The sequence below is a fragment of the Populus euphratica genome, unplaced genomic scaffold (genome assembly GCF_000495115.2).
Source record: "Populus euphratica unplaced genomic scaffold, PopEup_1.0 scaffold138.1, whole genome shotgun sequence".
NCBI lineage: Eukaryota > Viridiplantae > Streptophyta > Magnoliopsida > Malpighiales > Salicaceae > Populus > Populus euphratica.
In genome coordinates this window covers 133,551-156,960 of record NW_011500027.1, presented here as the reverse complement: position 1 = coordinate 156,960, position 23,410 = coordinate 133,551, and the positions used below count along the sequence as shown (strand labels likewise).

Genomic DNA, 23,410 nt, shown 5'->3' with positions numbered 1-23,410 from the left:
CTAAATAATAATTAACAAATAAAGAAAAAATAATAATGAGAAAATAGAGATTAAAGTTATGTTTAATTAGCATTTCAAGATAAAAATAAGAGAGATATAAAAAACAGTTAAAGTAAAAAAAGAAGAAGGGATATGGCCATGATTTCATTTTTTATATATTGAAACAATAATTAAACATTAACTAAATAATAATAAATAAATAAATAATCATAGAAAAAGTTTCTTATGAAAACAAGAAGAGCATTTTCTACAGGTTTAACACTCTTATAAAAAAAACAAAGAAAATCTTTTTTCGTGAATTTACTAGGCTAGTAAGCTAGCTTGAATTATTTAACTATTTAAAAATAAAACTATTTATATATTAAATATTGTTTTTTTACTCAATCCATTTCTATTACACATTCAAAAACCATAATAATGAAGAAAACAATCAATCAAATTTAGAATTTTAATTTTAATTTTAATTTTAATTTCATTTATTTTATTAATTTTTGTCAAACTCATGTAATCTAATTATTTCCGTTAAAAATTGAAGGTGTTTGGGAATGTAATTATAATTTTTTAAAAATATTTTTTATTGTTAAAAAAATATTTTTGATATAATGCATGATCTGAATATATATATATAATATTTAATTTTTTAAAAAAATATTTAAAAAAAGTAAATATTTTTTATTGTTAAAAAAATATTTTTGATATTTAAAAGTTTTGTATTTTTTGTATTTTTTTAATTCTAGTTATTTTAATATATATATATATATTAAAAAATATTAAAAAAAGGGGTTGTAAAGTCATCCAGAAAAAAACATTTTTCTTAAAAAGAGAAGGAAGACAGGAGTAATCTTTCTCTCTGAAAAAACACAGGAGTAATCAACAAGACAGAAAGGAACAAAAACGACGGCGGTAGGCAAATTAGAAGCGGAGGAGATGGAGATAGTGAAGGCAAGGACTGATAAGCGAGAATACAAGAGAATTGTTCTTCCAAATGCTCTCCAAGTCCTTCTCATTAGCGATCCCGACACCGATAAGGCAATTTCAATTCCTTAATTTCAATTCAATTCAATTCAATTCTGGCGCTTTATTCACTGATTTAGGTCAATTCTAACCATTTATTTTTCGTTTCTTTTTAGTGTGCGGCTTCTATGAATGTTAGTGTTGGTTCTTTCAGTGATCCTGATGGTCTTGAAGGACTCGCTCATTTTCTTGGTAGCCTTTTCTTTTTTCTTTGTTCTTTTTTCTTTTTGTGGTTTTCTTGAAGGTTTTTTATTTTATTTTTTTTGGTTTGTGGTATTGGCAGAGCATATGCTGTTTTATGCAAGTGAGAAATATCCACTAGAGGACAGTTACTCTAAGTACATTATTGAGGTGATTAATTATTTAATTATCATTTAAATTGCTTAAGAAAGAAAGAAAGAAAGCTCCTTTTATTTCCTGTTAAAATCTTTATATTTATTCTATGTGGTTCGGGAAGGTTGAATTGTTATTTTGGCGAGAATTTATGTGTTACTAAACGATGTTCTCTTTGTATTCTGCTGTCTACTGGATGCGTAGCATGGGGGCAGTACCAATGCTTTTACGGCGTCTGACCACACCAACTATCATTTTGATGTTAACAATGATTGTTTTGAAGATGCTCTGGACAGGTATAAAATGCACGCTTTAATGATAGATAGCTTGTTGGTTTTGTCAGTTATCTTTTAGAGTTTGTGACCTGGTTTGAATGTGATTTACTGTTCAGATTTGCACAGTTCTTTATCAAACCATTGATGTCAGCGGATGCAACCATTAGGGAAATTAAGGCTGTTGATTCTGGTTAGCTGCTGTGCTTAGACTTTTTTTCTTTTTTACGTTTCTTAAGCTGGATTGATGCTGAGTTTCTATTCAGAATTAGGGTTGGTAATTACTTACTCTGGTGTTTGTTTCTTTCTCGTACAGAGAATCAGAAAAATTTATTGTCTGATGCTTGGAGAATGGACCAGGTATCATTCAATGCCCTTGCTCACCTATCCGGTAGACTGCTGGTTTTATTTTGTTAATTTTTCTTTTCAGTCTTATGGTTGTCTTGTATTTGTATAAACTCAACAAATTGGTTTGTGTTGCAAGTGTTTTAGTTGATATGTTGTTTGCAAATTTTTAATGATGAGGAATCCTACAGATATCTAGATTTTCTTTTTCCTTTTCACCTTTGAAACCACCTAGACTAACAAGAGGCCAATTTAACCTTCCAAATTAACTATAAGTAAAATGTCACAGATTACCTGCCCAGATTTTCTATGCTTTTGCATGATATGGCACATTATGATTCTTCTCTATTTGAAGGTGCAAAATTAGCATATATGATATACTTGGTCACAACCTTAAGAAATAGTGATGCACAGTTCATTCTTAGTAAATATTGCATTTCACATGTAGCAAACCATGCTGCTTGTCATCATTCACAGTTTCGTAGTGATTGCAATTACTACTATTCACAAACTGTTTTCTCTCTTTCATTGCAGCTTCAGAAACATTTAAGTGAGGAAGGCCACCCATACCATAAATTCAGTACAGGTTAGCTGCATAATTCGATGTGTATTTATGTGTGATTGTATGCATGTGTGTATGAGCTGGTATGTTATTTGTAGAACACAGTAATCCAGGCATGTAGCAAGTCATGCATGCTTGTTGATTTTCAGCAAAACATCCATACTGCCTATGACTGTCTAAATTTTAATTAATAATATTTTTCAACAACATCATGTTTTTAACTAATGATAATTTCATAGGGGTGAATGCCTTTAACTGGCTTCCCTTGACTTCTAAAGGAATCATATTTACAACTACAATGATGTTTCATATTCAGGGAGATCAAAATTCCTATTCTTTCCTGAATTGTGTCTATCATTTGTCAATTCATAGGGAATTGGGACACGTTGGAAGTTCAGCCAAAAGAAAAGGGGCTGGATACAAGACTTCAGCTTATTAAGCTCTATGAAGAAAATTATTCAGCCAACCTCATGAACTTGGCAGTATATGCAAAAGGTTAGTAAATAAGCTTCCCTTCAACATTAATTATCTTTTGATTTCATTATTTACCAACAATTACAACTATCAATTTCTTTGCTGTGGAAATCTTCAGAAAGCCTTGATAAAATACAAAGCCTTGTCGAGGACAAGTTCCAGGAAATTCAAAATAATGATAGGAACTGTTTCTCTTTTCCTGGTCAGCCTTGCTCCTCAGAACATTTACAGGTATGCTATGTTCTGCTGCATTTCTGATACTTTGATTGCTTCATACTTTTAGAAAAAAAAAATATTCATGTTGAAAGACAGGTATGTGGCTGAAGATATCAAACTTTTGAGAGAATGTTTAATGTTACCTTTATTCTTCACTGTGTTTGTTTTAGATACTTGTTAGAAGTGTCCCGATAAAACAAGGTCACAAATTGAGAATTGTTTGGCCAATAACTCCGGGCATTCTTCACTACAAGGAAGGACCATGCAAGTATATTGGCCACCTGATTGGCCATGAAGGAGAAGGATCTTTGTTTTATGTCTTGAAAACCTTAGGTGGGTTTCCCGCATCCTTACAATCTATCTTTATATTTTTTTTAATTCTACTTTATTAGATATACACATAGATGGTTTGCTTTTTGCTTGGCAGTCTGCTTCTCATGTTCAGTAAACTCTATGTGCATTCACTGTGTGCATGTGCATTCTTGTGTCTGTAGTAACCTGTCTTTTATTTATGATGCTGGAAACACTGACTTCTTCTTTTTCTCCTTTGAAAAGCAGACTTACCTTAAGATTTGGTTGCTTTAAAAAAAAATGCAGGATGGGCCACTGATTTATCTGCTGGTGAAGGAGATGGGACGACAGAGTTCTCTTTCTTTGTTGTAGCGATTAATCTTACTGATGCTGGCCATGGTTAGTTCCCCTTTAGTTTTATCTCAGTTTGTGCTCTTGGACTATCTGGCTTAATTTGCAGAGCTTAGCTTACCTCATTTTTTATTTGGGCAGAATTATATCTGGGATTAACATGCTTTTTCTAAACTATTCCTTTTTTTTTTGTCGGATTGCAGAGCACATGCAAGATGTTGTTGGACTGTTATTCAAATACATTCACCTGTTGCAGCAGTCTGGTGTTTGCAAATGGATATTTGATGAGGTATAGAAATGTATTGTATAATTATGGATTACCATTTTGTGATATTACTGACAAACATGGGAATGGCTAACGTGGCATCACATGCTTCTTGCCATGCTCATATGCAACTCTAACCACATAGACCATGTTTAGAGAATTTGATAGGTGTTAGTATGAGAAAGAGAGAAATGAAAATGTCATTATTGTGGGCTGAGTGAAAGAGAATGCTAGCTAATTAAGGAGAAAGATTATGCTGGTGATTAGGCAAACCAGCATATAATGAATTCTTCTGCAGTTGATTTCCAATTTTAAATCTGCAAGATGAACTCGACCAATTGGCATTTTGTTTAATTGACATTGTTATGCTGTGGAACATAGGGTTCCATTACTCTTTATGTTCTAGTTGAAATTATGGGTATATCAATTGGTTCATACAAGTTTGAGCAAAAAGCAAAGTTTGTTTGAACTGAAGAAGCTTGACAAGATGTAAGTTTTTGACCTTTTCTACCATGCACCTTGACATTTTCATGCTTCTATCCTTTATTTAATGGTTTTCTAAGTTAATTTTTGTTTATGGAGAGTATTTTGCATCTCTCTGCCAAGTTAGATTATTTATTTGTTTGCGTTCAGTATTGAAGTTTCTCTTTCTTATTATCTCTTGCGTTCAGTATTGAAGTTTCTCTTTCTAATCTATTCAAGATGCTGAAATATTTTTTCTTTTTTATGAAGCTTGCAGCTGTTTGTGAGACATCATTCCACTATCAGGACAAAACTCCTCCAATTAGTTATGTTGTCCGGATTGCATCCAATATGAAGGTTAGTTATGGATTGGAAAGGGAAAAAAATTGTGCACTTCCCTCTGGAATTTCTACATCTTGCCAATTTGGTTGTTGTTTTTATATAAGATATTCTACACCATTATGTTGTGTTGTGTAACTTTGTGAGAATTGCTCTTACTAAACAATGTAGCAAAATTTAAAACATCTATGCCTCCTCTACAAACAACGATAACAACAAGCATTTTGTTTTCATTATACACTTCTTCATCAGAAGCAATACCAGTTTACAAGTGCTTCATCTTCTAACTTACGAGTTGCAGATTTTTTTTAATTTGATGAGCTGTGGCCTCATGTGAAAATAAACTGAAAGCCTTGACCTTTCAATTTAGGGTCAGAAGGAAAATGGTTTGTGATTAAGTTTTTTTTTTTAAAAAAAAACTGAAAAGGATGTGAAATTAATATAATTAGAAGGTATGCCTCTTAAATTTGGGGATGATTTGTTGGAAGATAGATTTTTAAAGGTTGCTTGAAAGGCTAAGAAGTTTTTGGTTCCTATAGGATTTAACTGGGAGTAATTTGATGGAAGAAAATGATTTTACTTTTAACTGTAATAGTTAAAGTTGAAGTGAGTTTGTGATGCATTGGGGTCAAGTTGTGAATAGTTAAACATTGGAGATTGTTTGAGAGCTTTGTTTCTCTTTACTTTTAAACAGTTTTAAAATATATTCAGGTAAATGCATGCACATATAATATAGATATGTGCACATATGTATGTATATGCTTATTTGCATGCTGTATGTATTTCAAAGCTTGTGACTGGGGATATGTTAGCCCACATATTTTTAGAATAATGGTCTTTAATTGGTTTGTTTGTTTCTTTTTATCAGCTATATCCTCAAAAGGATTGGCTGGTGGGATCCTCCTTGCCTTCTAATTTCAGTCCAAGCATAATTCAGACGGTACTTGATCAACTTTCCCCAGACAATGTTCGGTGAGTTAGTTAGAGCTCAAAGGAGCTGTAACTTGTGCCAAAACAAATGGGAAGCACACATTTTTTGTCCCTTATTCTGTTTTTTGGGTTTATGACAATGAAATGGATTTTATTAGTAAGGCATGAAACCAGAATTAGATCAGGAGAATATGCCAACCACCAAAAAATATAAAGCAAGAAACAAAGAAAAAGCATGTTAGAGGAGCTTTCTAATCCTGTTGAACCATAATTGAGTTGCTTTTGTGTCACCTTACTTTCAAGGGGATTGATAATCGTGAATGATGCTAGATTCCAATTAAATAATAATAGAATGCAGTGAAATTGATGTATTTTAGCACCGTTTATGCTTAAAGGGAATGTCTCAAAATGGAAGAAATATGGCCATTTGTTATAGAAAAATGATATAACTATCAATTACCTATTTTTTTGTATGATTGGATTGGCATTACAATCACCTTGCATGTATTCTCAAGATAGTAGTTGTAATCTGCCTTTCCATGGTAAAGGAAAACTAGTCATTGGGTGAACTTTTACAGACTTGTTTCTTTTCCTCATCCAAAATTTTGTTTGTTGTCCTCTATTCATGTCTCAATTTGCTTGTACAAATTGTTCGATCAGTTATCTCCTTGGACACCAACTTGGTTGAGAAAATTTCTTAATTACCTCCTTTTATTCTGCAGAATCTTTTGGGAATCAAAGAAATTTGAAGGGCAAACTGCAATGATTGAGCCATGGTACAAAACTGCATACAGTGTTGAGAAAATCACTGGCTCCATGATCCAGGTCTGGTGTTGGTTGTCATTTGTTAGATTATCCAGTCAATGGTGTTAATAAATGCAAATCTTTTTGGACTTGCATTGCAATTTATTTTGCTTTACTGTTTGTTGTCATCAAACTAAGCAGCTTCATTTTCATGATTAGAATCTCTTGTAAAGGTACAAAACCTGAGATTTTGGAAGTTTTTGTCTGATTGCAGGAATGGTTGCTATTTGCTCCTAATGAAGATTTGCATCTGCCAGCGCCTAATGTATTCATACCTACTGACTTATCACTTAAGGATGCACAAGAGAAGGTTTGATGGAATTCTGTTATCTATTACTTGATCATCATTTTTCTGTATGTTACTTACTGATGTGACTGACCTTCTAAGCAGGTCAAATTCCCAGTTCTCTTAAGAAAGTCATCCTCTTCATCACTGTGGTACAAGCCTGACACAATGTTCTCTGCTCCTAAAGCTTATGTTAAGATAGATTTCAACTGCCCCTTTGCTAGCAGCTCTCCTGAGACTGAAGTTCTCACTGACATTTTTGCGCGGTTGTTGATGGATGACCTGAATGATTATGGTACCACGAACTAAAATTTGGATTTATCTTAGTGAAGATAAAATTTAATCCCTTACTTTTTTATTTATTTTCTTTTCTTCCTCAAGTTCCAGTATCTCTTATTTGATGAAGCAGTGTAGCATATGAATAAATAATTCATATAAAATCCTCATCTTGATAAATCAAGCTTTATTTGATATACTGGCATATTTGATAAATCTCCATTCTGCATCTTACAACAGTTTTATATGTTTTGTTTGTTTCAGCTTATTATGCACAGGTTGCTGGTCTATATTATGGCATATTCAACACCGATAGTGGTTTTCAGGTAGTAGCCTATTTGCATATTATATGTTATTATGATTTCTCTTCTGTCCCCTCTCTCTCTCATGCAACCTACTTTTTTTTTTTTTGTAGGTCACTGTTGTTGGTTACAACCACAAACTGAGGATCTTGTTGGATACTGTTATTGAAAAAATTTCAAATTTTAAAGTGAAGCCCGAAAGATTTTCTGTGATCAAGGTAATGCAAGGGTCTTGTTCATACAGGGTTTGAACTTTCTGTATCTACAAGTATTTATACTCAAAAGGATACATATATAGATATATTGATCAGTCATGTATACCAAATAATGCTCTATTTGATTACGAAATCACTATGAACATCTTCTGTGATTCTTCTGAAGCCCAATCAAAGTGGTGGAGCTTGTGTCACGTGTTTCCCTGTAACCTGACTTCATTTTCATGTCATTTTGGCAAGTGCAATTTTGATAATTAGAATAAGGGAAGGACAGATATGAGCCAAGCTCTGTACATGATGTTAAGAAGGTTGGGAATAACTTTTGAAAAAATCTTGTGAATTTGGTCAAGAGAATGCCCCTTTTAGAGACCACTGAATTATTTCTTCCTTTCTTATTTAATTTTGCTATTGTTTCTTTTCTTTAGGATTCCTGTCTAGGTGACTTTTACAGGTTGCATAGGGAAGAACATACGAGCAGTGCATTTTTTTACTGATTATCATTGATAAACACCTTATATTTTTTCCAGGAAATGGTGATAAAGGAGTACGGAAATTTGAAGTTCCAGAAGCCCTATCAGCAGGCTATGTACTATTGTTCTCTGTTACTACAGGATCAAACATGGCCTTGGATGGAAGAACTTGAAATACTTCCTCATCTTCAGGCTGAAGATCTTGCTAAGTTTATTCCATTGATGCTTTCAAGAGCCTTCTTAGAGTGCTATATAGCAGGTTTCAACTGCCTGTCTTGTATTTCTATAATCATATTGCTATCTCGTCTTGAATTTAAGTATCATTAGTAATTATTCCCATTCATTCAGGTAATATTGAACGCAGCGAGGCAGAGTCAATGATTCTGCATATTGAAGATGTTTTTAACAAGGGTCCAGACCCTATATGCCAACCCCTATTCCCATCCCAGCATTTAACAAGTAGAGTTATCAAGCTTGAAAGGGGCATCAATTATTTGTATCCAATTGAAGGCTTAAATCCAAATGATGAGAATTCTGCTCTGGTGCATTACATACAGGTAACTGTATTTGCATGTGAGAAATGGTTTTTCTGAGTCAATTGGCTGCTTTTGCATTTCCGTAGTTTTTGAGGAGTTGAAGATATAATTTTAAGTCAAGAATGTACATGATTTCAACTTAAGATGTAGTATCACTTATGAAATATAGTAGCATATAAATAAATTTAAATACTGCATTTCTTGTTTTCTGGTAATTGACTGGATTGAATAAATTATTTCTGGTGAAATTTTGATTTCTGATTGACAGAATCATTCAATTGTGCAGGTTCATCGAGATGATTTTACATGGAATGTGAAACTTCAACTGCTTGCTTTAATTGCAAAGCAGCCAGCTTTCCACCAGCTTAGAACTGTTGAGCAACTTGGGTACATTACTGTTCTCATGCAGAGGTATCCAGAATTTCTCTCTAAATTTTGTCCCCAACATGGATTTTTCTCTAGGCCTTACCATTTCTTTCAATGTAGAAATGACTCTGGTATTCGCGGACTGCAGTTTATCATTCAATCTACAGTGAAGGTATTTAGCATTTCTTTTGTGTCTCTTCTGGTCATGTAGCCTTGTGTTATTACACTCTCTTCATTAATCCTGGTAATCTTGCTAGGGTCCTGGACAAATTGATTTGAGAGTTGAGGCATTCCTCAAGATGTTTGAAACTAAACTTTATGAGATGACCAATGATGAATTCAAGGTGAGGTTCTATCCCTATCATAATTGATTGATAGTTTCTTGCACATCTTTTTAGGTGGTTCTGACCAGCATGACATTGGTCAATGTTATTCACATGCAGTGATTGTTTCTCTAACTGTAAGGGAAGCTCACATGTTTCTTAAAAGTTAAAATTCCTTTTGGGAGGAAGATGGAGTAATCTTCAAAAGACGATATTAAGTTGCACATGGTTAATCTTTCTTCAAATGCTTACCTTCTCTGTAAATTTTCTACCAGCACCTTTTTTTCCAAGACAGAATGAGATATAGCTTGCCGCAAATTGCATGCCTAAACAAAAGATTAATTCCTCGCTACCAATTAACAAATCCTTTTGCTATCTAGTTTTCCGTAGGAGCTGCACAATTTTTGAACAATGTAACTTCAATGATAAGGAAATCTAGAGCTAGCTGCAAATTGCGTGCCTAAACAAAAGATTAATTCCTCGCTACCAATGAACAAATCCTTTGGCTTCTAATTTTCTGTAGGAGCTGCACAATTTTTGAACAATATAACTTCAATGATAAGGAAATCTAGTTGTTCCTAGACTATCCACATCTCAATTCATTATTGTGAACAGTTTGGGCCATTCAGATGAGAGTGAACGAGGCATATATTAGCTGCTTGTTTATTTTGTTATCTAATTTTATTTTGTTGTTGCCTCAATTTGTTTTGAGGTTTGGTGGTTGCAAGTGAGCTATTTTTGATAAACCAGTCTTGTGATCCATTTCCGTTCACAAGGATTTAATTTCAAAATGCCTGTAATGCTCTGCAGAGTAACGTGAATGCTTTGATAGATATGAAACTTGAGAAGCACAAGAATTTAAGAGAAGAATCTGCATTTTTCTGGCGAGAGATTTCTGATGGGACCCTGAAGTTTGATAGGCGAGAGTGCGAGGTATGAATCTCATATTTCTGCAGATGTTTATTATTGGGCCCTGCAAAACGGCTGGAAAAAGTCTATAAATTGTGTTTATGGAAGCGGCAAGTTAAGAGATAAGGGCACACGTTACCTTTCCCAGAATCTCATGTCAATATTGTTTGCCAGTTAGAACAATGCTTTTTCATCAATAGCTTTTTTGTACAAATGTTCTAAACTTCTAATCCATGTTGTTACAACAGGTGGCCGCATTAAAACAACTAACACAACAGGACTTGATAGATTTCTTTGATGAACATGTAAAAGTTGGCGCGCCTCGGAAGAGGACATTAAGCGTGCGGGTTTACGGGAAACTGCATTCATGTGAGTACCCATCAGACAAAAGCCAACAGCTTCCGCCCAACGCAGTCCAAATAGAAGATATTTTCAGTTTCAGAAGATCACAACCTCTTTATGGTTCATTTAAAGGAGGCTTTGGTCACATGAAGCTGTAGGGTTGGGATATAAAAGCAATGGAGGTTTCCCCTTTTCAGCTGTGTACAATCTGCTTGAAGAAAATCGAAACCTGCTGCGAAGCAAGCAATTGGTAGTCGTAGCTGAAGCCGAAGTATAGCAATAAAACAAGAAATTCAAACAAATGGAGTGTTTTTTTCACCACCAAAGTGATTTTCATGGCACCGTTTCTCATTGATCTCTGGCTTACAATCGTGGCATTGCATTGTAACTTATATGAAGTATTTTTTATATGTTGCTTGCATCTCAAAGACAACGATGTCTTGCTAGATACGTTTGTTTCAACAACCTATTTCTTTTTGGACGCCAATAAAAAAATTAACAAAAAACCTATTCGGCCTTTTTAAAATAGTGTTTTTTTTTGTTTTTTTTAATTATATTAGATGTATATAATTGTTTTATGAAAATAAATGATTCATATATATATATATATATATATATATATGAATCATTTATTTTTTTGAGTAAATTTTACTTTTTTTTATTTTACTCAATAAATTTTATATGTCAATTTCTCTTACAAAATGACTTTAATAAATATAATTGGATAAATAACTTGTGTTGCAATATTAAATATCTTGATTTATAATGTGTGGTAGTTTCAGTCTGCTAGTTAAGGTTATAAATTTAAAAAATTAATAAAAATTGATATCTTTTTATATTAGATATTATTTTTTAATAAGAAAACGTAGCTTTGTAGCTATTTTTAATTTTCTTTTCCATTGAATTGTTCTAATTTTGTCAAATAGAATGCAAATTTGTCAAGTTAATTTAAATTAATATAATTTTTAATATTTAAATTATATATTTATCATTCTAACTCAAACAAAAAAAAATTTCTTTCTTTAACTTTATTTTGTCATTCCATGATCTTTTTGCTCTTGAATAAAGCTCCTTTTCCTGTGTTCTCGTCATGGCTTTTATAACATAGGGGACGAGATGTTTCATAAGTGACTAGTCGTTTCGGTTTAACAGAGATGAAACCAGAGAACCCAGGCCCAGCAACCCCAAACCAAAGGCAACGGCGGTTCTGCATCTAATCGGGGAGTATTGCCCGTATTTTCTTCGAGAAAGAACAGTTAATACTTGACAATCAAAACGAATTGGAATATTTCAGAATTCAATTGAAGCTATCCAATAAATGGAGATTAGAACCAATAAAAAAATTTAAATACATCGATTCATCGGTCAAAAAATGTGTTTCTTTTTTTGAATGATTTTACATAACTGAATAGAAGACTATGTCAATAGTATCTAAGCCCTTCGCCGCCTTAACTCCACAACTGGCCCCCGGAGAAGAGCATTGAGTCGGCGCCTGACTCTCGCTACCACCGTTGTGGCCATGGCGCTGCTGCTGCTGCTGGTGGTGGTGGAGGTCATCGGAGTTAGAGGGAGGATGGTAGTACAAGCGAGCAGTTTGTGGACAGTGAGAGTAAAATCTTCCAGCTATTCTTACCCCAGTATCTAACAACCCCATTTCTCTACAACAAACTCTCTTCCTCCTCGTTTTTTTATGAGAGCGAGAGTGAGAACTCGAGAGAAAGGAAGGCAGAGACACTTTGGGAGACGAGAGAGCCAGTCAGTCTGAGATGTTGTTGCGAGAAAGAGGAGAGGAGACCCCAGTATCTAACAACCCCATTTCTCTACAACAAACTCTCTTCCTCCTCGTTTTTTTATGAGAGCGAGAGTGAGAACTCGAGAGAAAGGAAGTCAGAGACACTTTAGGAGACGTGAGAGCCAGCCAGTCAGTCTGCGATGTTGTTGCGAGAAAGAGGAGAGGAGACTGGCATTATATAGGGATCTCTCCTCACTTTCCCAGTTCCTTGGCTTTCTTGTTAGGTCTTCTTTTTCCTCCCAGTCCTTGTAGTAAGTTTTATTGTAATTGTGCCCCTCTACATAATTATTTTACTTTTCATGGCCTCTTTTGTTAGTGGATTTTTCTTCTGGCCTCCTGTATACATGAAAGTCAATTAATTTTTCTAGCCTCAAAAAGGAATAAGAATCATACCTGTCAGGATTGTGGTTCAAAAGGAAAAGATCACTGAGAACTAAAATTTTTTTTATAAACCTAACAGCAATTATTAGATTTTTTTTCCATGGTTTAATGAAAAGAGAAATTGGAATAATTAATTCGTATCAAAATCTAGTTTTTTTATTAATTTTTTTTTAATGAATATCACATATTTAACATGATACTTGAAAAAATACAGAAAATTTTTAACTTAAATAAAATCAAATTTATTTAAATAAATACCCTACATTACTCTATATTACTTGGAGTAACAAGTGAAACCATCAAGAGGTTATATAAAAAATCATTTTTACATATAAAATGTTACTCCAATATTTACTTTTATAATAAATTCATTTATAATTTCTTTTTTTAGATTTGAGAAAACCTTATCCTCTAAAAAGTATATTTTATGGGTTTAGGTGAGAAAGTAAAACTCTTACTCTTACAAAAAATACACATCTTGACTTCAATCTGAAATCAACATTTGAAATTCTTTATCATCATACTATGCTTCTTAACGACTCCATCCATGACTTCATTTATACATAAATCATAAACTACTGTGCTTCTAAGATAGTAGATTATCTTTAATTTGCTACTCAAGGGATATTTGGCCTAATTTATTTTTAATTTTTAATTTTTTTAAAAAATATTTTTTATTTTAAAAAAAATAAAATGATCTTTTTAGTGTTTTCCGGTAATTTTTATATATTTTTAAATAACAAATTATTTAAAAAATCATATATCATAATATTAAACACCCCTCCATCTTTATTCAAGTACAAAGAAATTAGTGTATCTCCAGAATTTCTGGGATTTGACACGTCTTTATTTCGTAGGTGGGACGTATCCAAAGAGGGTACAAGGACAAATAATTGGGGTTGATATCAAATATGTAAAAGTAAAGGACTATAAAGGTAAATGTGCGTGAAGGCGGCGCAATGTGCGAAATGGGCGGAGTCTCGTCTCGTGTTCCTTTTTTTCTGTGCTCTCTTTCCTACATGGCTTTTCAAACGTTCAGACTCTACGCACGTTCTCGACCGCGTCAAGCTTTGGCGTTACGCGTTGAATATTCGCCACGTGGTTTTGACGGCGCTGTCTAGAGTTGACTTTTAAGACTTGGTTTTTTTAAGAAAAAATCTTCCTTAAAAAATAAAAAATTTCTATTGCCTCAATGGAGAATTTTCTTACCGAATTTAATTTGAATAGTCGAGTTGTTAGGAACATGTTTTTGATTTTTGCCTTGTTTGTTTCAAGCAAAGTAGTCGTCAAGCTTTCTCGGTGTTCGGTAAGCTCATGGGAACTACTTTTTTGTTTCCAACAAAAGCAAAAATGAAGAGTTTTCCTCTTTTTTATTCTAGAAAACACCTCCTTGTTTTTACAAACATAACATAATTATTTTTCAACTAGTTATACTTTTTATAATTATTTTTTTATAATGATACCATAAAAAAAATTCTTCGTAATTATACTTTTTATATCTCATTTTTTTATCATAAATGCTCCGATAAATTGCATTTGATATTTTATAAATGTTAAATAGATTTGATGAATGATATTTTATAAATGTTAAATAGATTTGACAAAAAAATATTTATAAATTATTTTTCAATTTATTTTTCTTGACATAATTAAACATTAAAAAAAATTATCTTATTTTTCATAATATTATCAAATATTAAAAAATAATTTATTTTTCATGGAAATCACTTTCTAAAATAAATTATTTTTCAACAAACAAACATGATATTAAATCTTAAAATGACCGGTTAAACCCACACAAAAAAAAGTTTATTAGTATTTGGCACCAACTAGATTATTAGTCTGTGCTATATTGTAAATCAGATCAAGTTTTTCTTAAACATTAAAAAAATATTCAAATGTTGTTAATTTTTTTTTCAAGTGGAAATTTTTTTTAAACCGTGTAGGAGTTGATCCAACGTGGCTTGAATGATTGAATGGCTTTACCAGTCCTATCTTTAAATCGAACTACCCATAAAAACATAGTTTGATTCGAAAAAAATCAAGATGATGTCTTTTTTTAATATTAAAATAATAATATATTGGGTTGACTTGAGTTAATTCGGGTTAACATATCAAATTCGTGACCTGGGTTATGAGATTATAATAATCCTATAGAAAACAAATCAAAACAATTATAAAAATATAATTCTCAATCAATTCAATGTTGAAGGATGTAATTGAAAAGAATAATTAAAAAATAGCATAAAAAGATGATTAGAAGTATCCTGTCAAACTCACGATTTGGGCATAAAATCAAAATAACCTCGTAGAAAGTAAATGAATACAGATTAAAAAGTTCAATTCTCAACCAGCTAGATGCTAAAAAATAAAATTATAAAATTAAAAATATCAATAAAAAAATAATCATAATTAATCCGTCAAAGTTATGACATGTGTCACAATACCAAAATAACTTCATAGAACATATAAAAAAATAACTCAAATTAACCTATAAAAATTCTCAAATCTAATCATAAAACTAAGATAATCTCCTATAGAACAAATCAAAATAAATTATAAAATTTAATTCTCTTTATCAAATTCAATATTAAATAATAAAATTTATAAAAGTTTTAATAAAAAAATATAATAAAAATAAATTAAGTCAATTTAAACTATCTCATCAAACACTATTTTTTATTATAAAATTAAAATAATTTAATAAAAAATAAATTAAATTAAATGAATTCTAGTGTGTTAAAAAAAACCAACCAAAGACACCTTTTCCCAACTAAAAATAAAAATAAAAGACACTTTTAATTTTTGTTTTAGCCGCCACCCCGAACCCTCTCTCACTCTCTCTCATGTGATTTACCTAGTTATTTCATGTGTGCTTAACACTTGCAAGATGAACCCCAGCTTCGAATCTCCCATCCAAAGGCTTTCATTATGCTCTCTGGAGGGCACTGACAGGCCTGGTCGAAGCGACGAGCTCCTGAAAGAAGCCAGTCCAAGAGGGGTGGGTCTACAGGAGAAGCAAGTCATTTTGAAGGATTTATCCGGTTTAGCAGTCTTCAAATAAAAAAACGATACAAACCAAGCTGAAAAGAATGGTTTAAACCGGTTTTCAATTTAGTCTAGGTTAAATTTTTCAAAAAGAACAATGACCAATTTGGTTGATTTTTTTATTTAAAATTAGACCAAATCAAACAACGAATACTTCTAATAAAATATAATATCTGATTAAATATAATATTAATGGATAAAATTAAATAATAATAATAAAAACTAAATCAATTAGATTAATACGTTAAATCATGATCCAAATCATGAAATTGATACAATTCAATAAAAAAAAATTATTGTTGAAAGACTTGTAATCTAAATCTTGAAAATGAAATAACCTCTTAAAAGGAAAAAAAAAATCTAATTTGACCACGATTAAAATATCAAAATTCATGATCTTAATTATGAAATCAATATATCTCTATATGTAAATAAAAAATATATTATAAAATTTAATTTTTAATTAATTTAATGTTAAATAATAAAATTTAATAAAATATTTAATAAAAAAATAAATAACAAACATATCCGGTCTGCTATTCTAAGCCGATTATTGAGCTTAGTCCTTTTTTTTCAAATTTGTTTTGGTTTTTTTTTGCTCTCCATATTTTTTTATCAAATTCACCAACTTTTTAGTTTTTACATGTGGTTATTAAACACCATGATAAATTTTATTTAAATCTTAATAATTTTTTTAATTATTATGTGTATGACATAAAACTAATAATATTAATGATAAATTGTTCATGAAATTTCACTTCAATTTTATTCTTAAAATTTTAAAATTAATTTTTAATGTGATTTTATCATATTTATAGATTTTTAGCTTTTAGTTGTACATAAAATATAAAAATGCTATTATATATTTTAAAAAAAAAATGTTTTAACAAGTAGCCTATCAATATAAAATAAAAAATTTCATAGCTGGCCATTCAAATAAACAAAAGGCCACAAGATTACAGCCCAACAACATCGCACATAAAATATAAAAATACAGTTATATTATTTTTTTAAAAAAATTGTCTTAACAAGCAGGCTAACAATATAAAACAAAAACTTTCATAGCTGGCCATTCAGATAAACAAAAGGCCACAAGATTACAGCCCAACAACTGTTAATCAAGTTGCTTGCACTGGTAGAAAGCAAAGAGCAACTCGTGAGCAAGAAGGAAACAATAAAGAATCGTGTCCACAAGAATATCAGGGACTCGGGGGATATATGATTAAAAGAAAGCATAAAGAGTCCACAGAGACAGGAAATGAAATTTGTAGAATGTGAAGTGTCATCTATTTTTTATTCTTATAAAGAAAGAAAGAACCACGGTTATTCCTTGCATTATGCTCATTCCTTCTTATCACATCGAAATCATTCTTAGCAACAATTCAAGGAATATATACGGGCCGTGGCTCCCTCCAACATTTATCAATTGTGCACACTACTGACTTGCATTCAATTTAAGCTGAAATTATTCCTCAATCTATTAATTTCAAGTATATGAACAAAGCTTTCTCAAAAGAGGTATATGGCCAAAGCCCAACTCTAGGCTCAGCAAGAAAAACAACAGCACATATCAATATAGGGAAAATGTTCAGTTAACTATAATGTATACGGCAAGGCACCGCCACCGCCATCCTAATGTATATAGTGGTGTAATGCTGGTGTCACTCGGTTCCCCCTTTTTACATCTTTTATGTAATTCCGGGCAGAAACAACAGCTAAAGGCAATAAGACTAGCATGCTGCTCTATGTTATGCTACCAGCCTAATTAATCATATACCAATATTTCCTATTTCACTTTTATATATATTCGCTGACCAAAATTTCCCTTGGTGGTTGGACGGATAAACCCTAGAAAGATGACCTGTAGTTATATAGTATAACTAGGTCAAGCTCCCTGTATAATTTTTCATGCTATCTGCAAAAGGAAAGGTCACTGGTTACAATTATAACGCATGGCAGTAACATTTTTAGTGGTAATCTTATAAATTAATTCACTTCATTGAAATGTCAAAAGCAGTAAAAACATTTATGAGAAGAACCGAGTACCTTGTAAATATATGGGTCATGTCTCCCTCCTCTGCCAGATCTTTTCACTTCTTCTTGCCTTAACAGCCTAAAATTTCAGCACGGTTCATTAACAATCAAACGGTGATGAATATTTTGCAAGTAATAAATATTTTTTTTAATAAAAAAAGCACTGCTGTACACAATTAGATCTACACATTCCACGTGCCAATCACGTGAGCTTCCTCACTCACATTCTCAAAGCCTTGCTTGTGCTAGGACTGTCTCCAAGCACTTGACGAATCCTCATTTCAGCGAAACAACCGCTAGACAGCAGCTTCAATATTGCTTCGGCTAGGCTGCTAAGGTAACGCGAGCCAGAGCCAGATCTAGATCTGATCCTCTTCGGCTCCTCGTCATCACCAGCCGGCTTCATCATTAATCCTTTCCTTTTCATATGGTGGTTTCGCGCGCTTGAAACAGCGCTGGAAGTTCTTGATAAACACGAACCTGACTCCGTCGACGCCTCAACTGCCTTCTCTGGCGGAGCTAGTACGACGGTCCTCTGGTGACCCGAGATCCAGCTCACCTCCGAGCGCTTCCTTCGTGCTACCTGCAAGAATTACGAGAATTAAACTCAACAGTAATGATTATTAACAGATCAAAACACAGAGAACGCTTCGTTTAACAACAAAATCACAAAAAAACACGAATAAAAGGACCGATCTAGAAGCAAACACAGTGCTATAAATACCTTAATCCAAGAGCTTAACCGATAACAAATACAGTAAGATTGAGAGAGCATGTCTTAGATAACATCCAAACAGAAGCAAAACTGAAGAAAATCAACTAATAATCACCGAAAGAGATTCGTAATGACTTCAAACGGGGATTTCTACTCAAAATCAACAAAAAAGAGCCAAAAATCACATACAAATAAACCGATAAGCATAAAACAGAAAAAAAAAACGATTTCCAATAGAGATATTCACTCAAAATCAACAAATAATAGCCAAAAAATCTCGCTATGCTAAAATCAACCAAATAGAGCAGAAAAACACTAAAATATCAACTAACAAGAATCAACAGAGACGATCACTCAAAAATGAACAGAACGAAGCCGAACAGAAACTCTGAGATTAAACCAAGAAAAAATGAAGATGACCTCGGGCTTCATTTCATGGCAACGAGACACAAAAGCGACGATCCGTAGCTTGTGAGCTCGAATCTCCTTAAACGAAGATACATCACTTGTAAGAGATGAAACGCACGATTTCGAGCCACTAGTCACCGAGCTCAAGCTCTCTTCTTCACTGCTTCTCTTTCTATCACTTCGCTCTTTCACAGACTTCTTTCCATCAACACCAAGACTACCAAAAAAAACGACATCGTTAATTAAAATACAAGCAAAATTAAAAAGCAAAGCAAGTTTTGATTGATTGAGTAATTACTTTGAAGGAGGAGAGATAGGTGTGGTATTGGAGAGGAGGAGAAGAGCAGAAGCGACAGTGCATTCAACAGGAGAAGGAAACGGATGCATTTTTGTGTTTTGAACAAGAAGAAACGCAACGAAACGTTTTTTGTGTGGGTGGCGGGCTGTTCCAGATATTTGAATTTTTACTTTTCCTTTAGTTTTTGTTACTGCTATTTTTGTGCTCTCTTTCTACCGGTTTTATCATGGACAGTTGGATGCTTCTCGCGTGGGGTGGTACTGTCATGAGAGAGAGTGTAGAATAACGGGACTGTTTTGAACGTTTGCCAGGTGTCAGGTATTACAATGCGAGTTTTGCATACAAAGTTTTATTGACCTTCATGTAATCGGGCTGTTTGTTAGGTTTAGGTGCCTGCCTGTTAGCTAAATAGAGTTTCAATAAATATTAGATTAACAGGTAATTAACTAGCGCTATGACGCAGGTTTGGTTAGATTTTTCTTGAACATAAAAAAAAAGTTTAAATGTTCCTAATATTTTTTATTTTAGTAAAAATATTTTAAATTATGTGAGATTTAAATTGATAAAATTTAGTTGATTTTATAATTTAAAAGCAGCTCATATAATTTATAAAAATATAATTTTATAAACAAATATCAAGATAATATATTTTTTAATATTTAAGGTAATAACATATTGAATTGACTTGAGTTGATTTAGGTTAATATGTCAAATATAAAAATTAAATTTTAAAATTATGATAATTCAATAAAAAAAATTAAAATAAATTACGGGACATAATTTTCTATCAATTTAATATTAAATGATGAAATTTAAAAAAAAAATCGATAAAAAATGATCTTAAAAGGTGTCCTAAAATAATCTCATATAAAATAAATAAAAATAATTTAAATTTTAATTTTCAATCAACTCGATGTTGAAGTGTGAGATTTAAAAAAATAATAGAAAAATAAGTTAATTCATCAAGCTTATAACTCGGCTTATCATATTGAGATAAATTTATAGGAAAAAAATGATTTGATTTAATTCGAGTTAGTGTGTTATATTCATGACTTTGATTATGAGGTTGAGATAACCTCACAAATAACAAATTAAGATAAATTATGAAATTTAATTTTTAATCAATCTAAATCAACTCATTAAGCATTATTCCTATTTTATAAAGTCGAGATAGCCTATTAAAAAATAAAATAAAATAATTATAAAATCTAATTTTTAATTAATTCAATATTAAATAATAAAATTAGAAAAAAAAAAATTAATTAAGAATAGTAATAAAAATGAATCAATTAGTTTAACTAATCAAACTGACAATTTGTTTTATAAAAATATGATAACTCAATAAAAAATAAATATAATATTAAATGATAATTTTTTATTAAAAAATATTAAATTAAAAAAAAATCAAAATATTATTCAAATAAATAGTTATTTACAAGAAGAGGTGTAATAAAATCTCATTCTCTTATAGTTTATAGTTAATTTATCCATGTTGTACTGTATATTAGATTTTTTTAACCTAATAAAATATTTAAATATTATTAATATGTTATTTAATAAACAAAATAAATATGAATTTAAAATTTAATACATATTAGATGGTATTTTATTTACATATTTATATTATAATATATTTATTTAAATATAGTGGATTAATCTAAGTTAATATATTAAATACATAATTCGAGTTATAAAATCATAATATTTATATAAAAAAATAAAAATTAATTATGAGTGGTAATTTCAAATTAATTTAATGTAGAAGATAAAAAAAAAACTAAACTAAACTAAACCTACTATTATATTAAAAAAAAAAACATTACAATAAAATAATACAACGTAAACCTCCACCTCCAATAATTCACCTTAAACTTCACCATTGCCACTACACCAATCTATCACCATTACAATAAATCGTCATATCACTATTATTATATTTTAAAAAATATTATTTATCAAACATCATTTTTCCACATAAAATAAATACTTTACATATAAAGTCCTTTTCGTCTGTCAAATATTTCAATGAAAAAGGAAAACTTTTTTTTCAGCCTTTTAATTTGTATTTAGTTTTAAAAATATTTTTCCATGTTTCTCACAATTTTCACTTACAAAACCTGACTTCTTCCAAGAAAAAAAAAACTAAAATGATGAACTATACAATTTCATTCTCTTATATAAAAGCATTTTCAGCAATTAAACCATTGAAATTATTTTCTTTTACATTTTCTTAATGTCATAAATTTATTTATTCTGTCTAAATATAATATACAATATTTTTTAGTTAACGAGTATATCTTTTTAATAATAATTTTAATTCAAATAAAATAAAAGTAATATTTTATAGTTGAATGATCACTAATACAAAAATTTAAGGTGATTATCATAAATTATGGTTTTGATTTTCATTGAAAATATAAATGATCCTTACGTATTTATTTTTTTCCATTTAAAAAATCTCCTTCGTCATGAACAAATGAACAAATATTCTAATTCTTTATTATACAAGTACAATTAAAAATATCGATGAAAATTGGTTTTCCATTACCAAACAGCCGTAAAACTCATCAACACGAATCGTGATGAGCTAATTAATATAGATTGTCAAGGACGAGGAAAGTCAGCTTCAAGATTCAAAGCTAGAAAGCGAGAGGTAATTAATATATTAATTTTTATATTATACTTTTATATTTATGATAAATTTGATTGATAAGGATTTTGTGTGGGAAAGTATACTTTAGACGTAGTTAGATAGGCATTCATAAAAAAAAAATGTTATTTAACACATTAATACACACACTAAATCGGAGAAGAGTTTTTACTTTGCTGCTAGCATAATACTATTTATTGAAATAATAGTTTTTATTTATTTATTTTTCTCTTTATTTTTTTTAAATTTCAATCTTTTTTTTACATTAAATTTATTGAAAAATAAAATTAATATTTTTTTTAATTTACTTATTATGAGATTATCTTATACTCATAATCTAGACTATGGATTGTCAGGTTTAACTTAGTTGATTCGAGTTTATTTTTTTAATTTATTATTTAATATTGGATTGATTGAAAATTAAAATTTATGATTTTTTTTATATATGATTTCTATGAGGTTATCTCTATTTTACGACTCTTGTCATAAATTTGATGGATTAATCCTGATTGACTTGAGTTTTTTTGTATTTTTCAATTGATTTTTTTAATTTTTATCTTTCAACATCGAATTGATTGAGAATTGATCTTTATAATTTATTTCAATTTACTTTTTATTGAGTTATTTTGGTTTCATGACCAGAGTAGCGAGTTTTATAAGTTAATTTAAGTTAACTCAGGTTTTTTTGTTTTTTTAATTGATTTTTTTCTAACTTCATTATTTAACATTGAATTTATTAAAAATTAAGTTTTTATGAATTTTTTTTTGTGATATCATCATGATCTCATGCTTTAATATGTAGATTAACAGGTCAACTGATTTGACTTAAATCAATCTAATATATTGTTGTTTTAGTGTTGATTAAAAACATCTCATATTAAATATTTTTTTAATTAAATTATATTTTTAATAGTTATTCATATTATTTTAAAATAATCAAGAGAATTAAGTCACATCAAATCAAATTCTACATAATTTAAATTTTATTATACTAAAAAAAATATTAGCAATAACCATATATTTTTTTATATTAAAAAAATTGATCTAATCTTTGACATAACGTGGGTAAATGATATAATATAAATATAATAAATTGCACCCTTTCTATAGACTACCCCGTAATAAAAGCAAAATAATGGTCATAGTCATACTCATAATAATAAAAACCAGCTCGTGTATATACTTGACACTCGTCTGCTTCACTCCCCCCCTTCATCTCCATTTTCCTCTTCATGCCATGCGTTTAATTAACGACTAGATTTTTTTTTTATCTCTCTGAAAATAACTAGTCAACTAAAAATTCGTCGTGACATATTAAAAATACTATAATTATAAGACTCAAACCAAGTCGCTGGTCACAAATCGACTGGGCTTGTTTTACAGCCTCTGGTAACCCAGGGG

At 30.7% G+C, this 23,410-nt stretch overlaps 2 protein-coding genes across 4 annotated transcripts; one reads left to right on the top strand and one right to left on the bottom strand.

The window, feature by feature from the left end:
* The first annotated feature begins 814 nt into the window (after positions 1–814).
* Positions 815–11,209, top strand: LOC105142229 (Insulinase (Peptidase family M16) family protein). 3 transcript variants are annotated; one of them, XM_011049751.1, is made up of 26 exons: positions 816–1,029; positions 1,131–1,206; positions 1,298–1,365; positions 1,552–1,643; positions 1,739–1,812; positions 1,936–1,979; positions 2,499–2,550; positions 2,899–3,021; positions 3,119–3,231; positions 3,387–3,549; positions 3,814–3,906; positions 4,062–4,147; positions 4,856–4,942; positions 5,793–5,896; positions 6,577–6,679; positions 6,873–6,968; positions 7,050–7,239; positions 7,485–7,546; positions 7,636–7,740; positions 8,265–8,466; positions 8,556–8,764; positions 9,030–9,154; positions 9,230–9,281; positions 9,367–9,453; positions 10,243–10,365; positions 10,590–11,209. In XM_011049751.1, the coding sequence occupies exons 1-26, from the start codon at positions 928–930 to the stop codon at positions 10,839–10,841; spliced, it is 2,883 nt and encodes a 960-aa protein (XP_011048053.1). In that variant the 5' UTR covers positions 816–927; the 3' UTR covers positions 10,842–11,209. The 3 variants fall into 3 exon arrangements, with proteins under 3 accessions (XP_011048054.1, XP_011048053.1, XP_011048052.1); XM_011049750.1 differs by having other exon boundaries at positions 7,047–7,239; XM_011049752.1 differs by lacking the exons at positions 10,243–10,365; positions 10,590–11,209 and adding an exon at positions 9,609–10,015 and having other exon boundaries at positions 815–1,029; positions 7,047–7,239; positions 9,367–9,503.
* Positions 11,210–17,497: 6,288 nt separating this feature from the next.
* Positions 17,498–19,448, bottom strand: LOC105142268 (uncharacterized). The gene is made up of 5 exons (XM_011049821.1): positions 19,360–19,448; positions 19,074–19,278; positions 18,163–18,521; positions 17,951–18,017; positions 17,498–17,819 (listed from the first exon to the last, which is right to left on the bottom strand). Exons 1-5 carry the CDS (start codon positions 19,446–19,448, stop codon positions 17,811–17,813), a joined length of 729 nt encoding a protein of 242 aa, XP_011048123.1. The 3' UTR covers positions 17,498–17,810.
* Positions 19,449–23,410: the final 3,962 nt, after the last annotated feature.